The sequence below is a fragment of the Oreochromis aureus genome, linkage group 12 (assembly GCF_013358895.1).
Source record: "Oreochromis aureus strain Israel breed Guangdong linkage group 12, ZZ_aureus, whole genome shotgun sequence".
Classification (NCBI taxonomy): Eukaryota; Metazoa; Chordata; class Actinopteri; order Cichliformes; family Cichlidae; genus Oreochromis; species Oreochromis aureus.
In genome coordinates, this window is record NC_052953.1 from 12,407,391 (window position 1) to 12,412,845 (window position 5,455).

Below are 5,455 nucleotides of genomic sequence, written 5' to 3' on the forward strand. Positions count from 1 at the left end.
TTTTAAAATTTTTAAAGCTGTATTTTTGTGGCTCTAGAGGAAACATGGGTGCCAAGAGAGAAATAGGACGTATATGAGGACAGTGTTGAGATCACAGGGTGGAGACTAGTTTCAGGGGTGATTTGTCACAGAAGGATAGCAACAAGAGTGAAAGGGAGGGTTTAAGAGATGGTAGTGAGACCTGCTATGATCTGTGGTTTGGAGACTGTGACACTGGGAAAAACACAGGAGATGGAACAGCTCAGGTCGAGAGGTTTTGAGACAAGGGTTAGAGAGATAAGGCTGAGATGGTTTGGACATATTTAGAGGGGGGATAGTGGATATACTGGACAAAGGATGCTGAAGATGGAGCTGGCAGGCATGAGGAAAAACAGAAAACCTCAGAGGAGGTTCATGTATGTAAAGACAGAGGACATGGAGAGGGTTGGTACGATAAATAAGGATGCTAAGGAAGCAATGAAATTTGTAATACAATAGTAGTTGTGAAAAAAGTGTATAATGTTTTGAAACAATTAGAAAAAATTTTAATCAAACCATTTGTTTTGTGCTTAAAAGTTACACAAATATGACAAAACATCAATCAGAATAATTTGTTTTGCTTTGTTTTCTTACAAATTACACAATGTATGAACGTAAAATGGCAAAAGACATCATGAGATTTATCCTAAAATAACACTCAAAAGAATAAACAACACGAAATTGCCCTAAACAGATACAAACAACATATCTGCCCTTCATTTGGTCTTCAATTATGCTTAAATCCAGATAATAAGAACACATGGATTATTATTTTATTTAAAAATCATGAAATATGATTTTTAAATAACATTTTGTAGATAAATCAGGTTTCATACATCATTTGATCAGATACGTGCAAAGAGAAAACACAATGATATTATTAACACGTTAGTTTATTTACTCTCAGATAAAATAATCTTTGTTTTTATTTAGTTTATTTTACAGTGGTCTACTGTGGTCTGCAACTGGACATGTGACAAATTAAAGGGAAAAACTATATTCAAGCCTTTCAGATCTAAAATCTTCCTCACAAGTGCTCTCCTGAAATGAAGCTGAAACTTGGTGTGTTTAATATATTTATGTTTCTACATATCTGAATATATTTATTTTCAGGTTACTCCTTCAACTTGTCACCTGAACTTTAAATCACAGTGACAGAGGTTTTATCCCTGGTGTTCAAATGCTAATCAGCCCTTCGCACATCACGGCTTTAAAGGCAGGTACTCGTTCTCCCTCTGACCATCCGCGGGGGTAAAGCTCTCCTCTGTGATTCTCTTTGCTTCTTTAGACACCTTCTCGAACCTCTTGAGGAAGAAGATGAGAGCCACGAGCAGAGCCGCCTGCACGACCACAAATACAAGCAGACACACTTGCGAGGCCAAAGCCAGGTCACAGTACCAGTAGTGGCAGGAGTCCAGCACCTCCTGCTCAGTTAAATACGCCACCAGCCGACCTCTCAGTTTGGGTGGGGAGCTGCAGTTGACCCCCACGTGTGATCTGCTGCCAGCAGGTTGGCGCAGCAGCCAGGCTCGCAGGTAGAGGATGCCGCAGTCACATGCCCAGGGGTTACCGTGAAGAGAGACGGAGCGGAGGGAGGTCAGATCGTCCAGGAGCCCGTTAGGGAGGGTGGTCAGCAGGTTATTGTGGAGACGGAGCTCGGAGGTCCCAGCAGAGAAACTGGAAGGCAGCGAAGAAGCTGTGAGAGATCTGCTGCTGCAGTCCACCTGGCTGCCGTGACAGGAGCAGAGATGGGGACAGGCGGAGGACCTTTGACCTCCAAACAAGAGGAGAAGACACATGAGCAGAAACATCTTCATGGTTCCTAATCACTGCAGAGGAGAGAGGAGGAATCAAGGGTTAATTAGAGTGAGTTGAACTGTAAAACTCCCCTTTGTATGTGTCGTGTGAAACAATCTCTTCGCTGTATATTATTGAAACCATGAAGATCATTAGTGTGTTTATGCAAAACTCATCATGCGGTGACATAGAAAAAAAGTCAAAAATCCACATTGTGCAAAAAGATAAACTCTTCTAACTGAAGGCAGTAAAGCATGCATAAGAGCTGTTCAGATCTAAAGGGCTGGACTGATGATGAATCTTTAGATCTGATGCCCACACCAGTGCCAAAGGAAAAAAATCAGACATACATGAGCTTATGGGTTTTTTCTATATAACATATATGCAATTTGAAGGTTCAAAGAAAAGGATTATCAGCAAAAACAGAGCCAGCAATCAGTACTTAAGGTTTATTTTACTTCAGTCCAAAGGTTATTTAACTGCACAAGGAGACGCACATGAACCGAAAAAACTCTGAGCTGCTGCCCCATGGAGGAGTGCAGTCCTTGTATAATGTGTGCAAACTGAGTTCAATTAAGGGACAAAAGAAAACAGGAGCCAATCGGTGAAGAGAAAATCAGGAAAGGACACAAGGTAAAAGACATGAGGTGTGGATGAGTGCTCAAGGTTTTGGTTTAAATATCTTGAAATTGCGTCTTAATAACTTGATCTTTTGACTTACTCAGAAGGAACTCAACATTTTGAGATAATGACTCAAAAACTAGAGTTACCTCTGGCTGTCATTTTTTGTGTGTGTCACAAACAAGCCTCCACTGCAAACTCATAGATCCATCTCAACGGAAATTATCAGAAGACAGAAAGTCCTGCAGTTTTACTTGTTGAAGAGAAATGATGGTCTCTGGTTTGCTGTGAGGCTGCAGTTTGTGTTGTTGTAGCTAAAAATGCATTCATGTGTGCATGTGTTTTAATTTTACTGGTCACAGTATCTGCTTTGTATTTGATCATACATTGTTTGAGCAGTTTGTCCTGATTAATATGACATTAGCAGTAAATTTCATGCAGACTTTATAAAATTAAATATGTAAAACTGCATGTGATGTATTCATGATCTAAAACTAGGTCATAATTTATTTAAACAAATTTAACACATGAACATTACAAAATGACCACATACGTTTAGAATATGGTAATAATGAGGTCATCATGTGTACTCATAAATAACAAATATTGTACGTTTTACAGGATAAATGATTAATTGTGGATAATTTTAGTCAACTGCATTGACATTGACAGGAAACACCTCCCTGCTGATGACAAGCTGCACAACCCGATTGCTGTTTTCACACATTTATACTAAGTACAGTACACGGTACAGTAAATGAAAACAGAACACAGTAATTATATCAAATATCAACTTAAACTTTAAGAGGAATAAATTAAACTGATGATGTTACAGCAGACCTGAAAAGTCTAAACAAGGTCTGAGGAGAGTCTTTTACCTTCAGTGCGTCGCGTCTTCAGCAGATGACTCTGTTTTTTACAGTTGCTCTCAGAGTGTGTGCTACTGCCAGCTGGCTCTCACTGATAAAGGCTGCTGTCAAATTATGAGCTCAGGCACGCACACGCCTGTGCACATGCACGCACAGAACATGCACACCAACATGGAAAACATGTCACCCACTATGTTTTGATGATTTAAATCCTAATAAAGTTCTAAAAAGAGCTGTTTATACTAGTTAAAGATTTTCTTTATTTTTAAAGTTTATGAGTATTTTTACACAGCAATCAATTGTCGGCCTTTTATTGAGGTCACATGAGGCTAGCAAAATTATTTTTCCATCATGACATAAACGGAGAATTTAAAGTGAGGACAATAAAGTTTTTGATGACTTATTTCCACTCCACCCCACGACCCTCTCGAGTCTGCAAACTGCAAACATGTATTAAATATGTGTATTAATTTGAAGTGTACAATTCTTTATAATCTACTTTTATAATTTTATAGTCTATTTTTAGATTGTATTTTTGTGTCATAATGCACACCAGACATGGAATGTATTAAATCTAATATTAAATATTCCAGATGTTGATTCACTGAGTTATTGAGTTTGAGTATTTCTAATTTATGCTCCCACTTCTGAGAGTCATATATTCCTGTCATGTGTACTAATAAATCCACTGAAATCTAATAACTTCAGCTTTCAGTTATTTGTCAACTCGAATCACCTCAAAGGAGCACATAAACTCTGAAAAATAAAAAACACATTTTTTTTCTTCTGTTTTAAACTGACTGACAGCAGTTATGTACAGTCATGTGCAAAAGAAAGATATTCATAGGACTCACTGTTGTTGAGGAATTTGGCCCACTCTTCTTTACAACATAGTTTCAGGTCATAGAGCGTTCGTTTATGAACAGCTTTCTTAGCTCCCACAGCATTTCTGGACTTCACCGCACCTTTACAAAACCTTTATTCTTCTGTCATATGACCCATTTTCAGCCAAGCTTCAGTTTAACTTTAGAGTACTTTTGATATTAGGAGGAGTTCATGACTGACTCAATGAGTGCAAGGTGTCCAGGTCCTGTGGCTGCAAACCAAGCCTAAATCATCACACCTCCATCACCGTGCTTCACAGTTAGTACGAGATGTTTGTGCTGATATGCTGTGTTTACTTTTCTGCAAACACAGCACTGTGGATTATAGCCAAGCATCTCTACTTTGGTATCATCCATCTAATTGACTTTCCTTCAGCGATCTTGTCATTTGTTCAGATGCAGCTTTGCACATCTAAGCTGTGCCATGATCCTTCCTGAGATGAGATGAGATGAGATGAGATGAGATGAGATAGCCTTTATTTGTCCGTTGCAGGTCTTTTGCTCCTGGCAGCCCTTCCAACCAAGACTATGCTTGTTCAGTCCTTTTCTAATTGTACTGTCATGAACTTCAACATTGATGTGCTAACTGAGGCGTGTAGAGTCTGAGATGTAGCGCTCGCGCTTGTTGTAGTCTCTCTGAGCAGTGAAACCCCAGTTTGACTTTGGGGTGTTTATATGCTTAAAAACAAATCTGAGGTAGTTGTAGTGATCTTGGATAGTTCTGTTTTATGCTCATACAGCCTTTTGGAGAAGCAAATATTGCAATTTTACTCCAATTAGTTTGCAGATACAAATCAGTAAGACAAAACACAATTAACAAACAAATGATTAGATTGTGAATTCTTTTGAATTATTTTAGGTTAAGAAAAGACATTTCATGCTACTGAGCTGACTAAAGCAGCTAAAATTCACTCTGTCACCACCGCAGCATTCAACATGATCACAATAACGAGTGCTTTTACCTTTATTAAAACACCCTTATTTTCCACTGTGACACTTAATAATAAAACAATAATATAATAACTGAGCTCTTCTGAGATATTTCTGTCCTCCCATATCTGCTTGTGTATTTCTGGCCTGACCAGCAGGAAGAAGATGCTGTGTGCAGTGCAGAGGGAGAATGGCTGCAGGAGATAAATATGAATCAGCAGATCAAGTCCTTGCAGCAGCTCCAGCTCTGAGTCCTGCTGCTCGGACTCTGACGTGAGGAAGTGAATGAGGATGTCGTGCGAGAGTCTCCTAAAAAACAACACTGAAGCGGCAAGG

The 5,455-nt window shown here is 39.0% G+C and overlaps 1 protein-coding gene across 1 annotated transcript; it reads right to left on the reverse strand.

Annotated features, from left to right (window-relative positions):
* Window positions 1-476: 476 nt before the first annotated feature.
* gp1bb (glycoprotein Ib platelet subunit beta) lies at window positions 477-3,416 on the reverse strand. The gene is made up of 2 exons (XM_031727980.2): window positions 3,315-3,416; window positions 477-1,847 (listed from the first exon to the last, which is right to left on the reverse strand). Exon 2 carries the CDS (start codon window positions 1,833-1,835, stop codon window positions 1,221-1,223), a length of 615 nt encoding a protein of 204 aa, XP_031583840.1. The 5' UTR covers window positions 1,836-1,847; window positions 3,315-3,416; the 3' UTR covers window positions 477-1,220.
* Window positions 3,417-5,455: the final 2,039 nt, after the last annotated feature.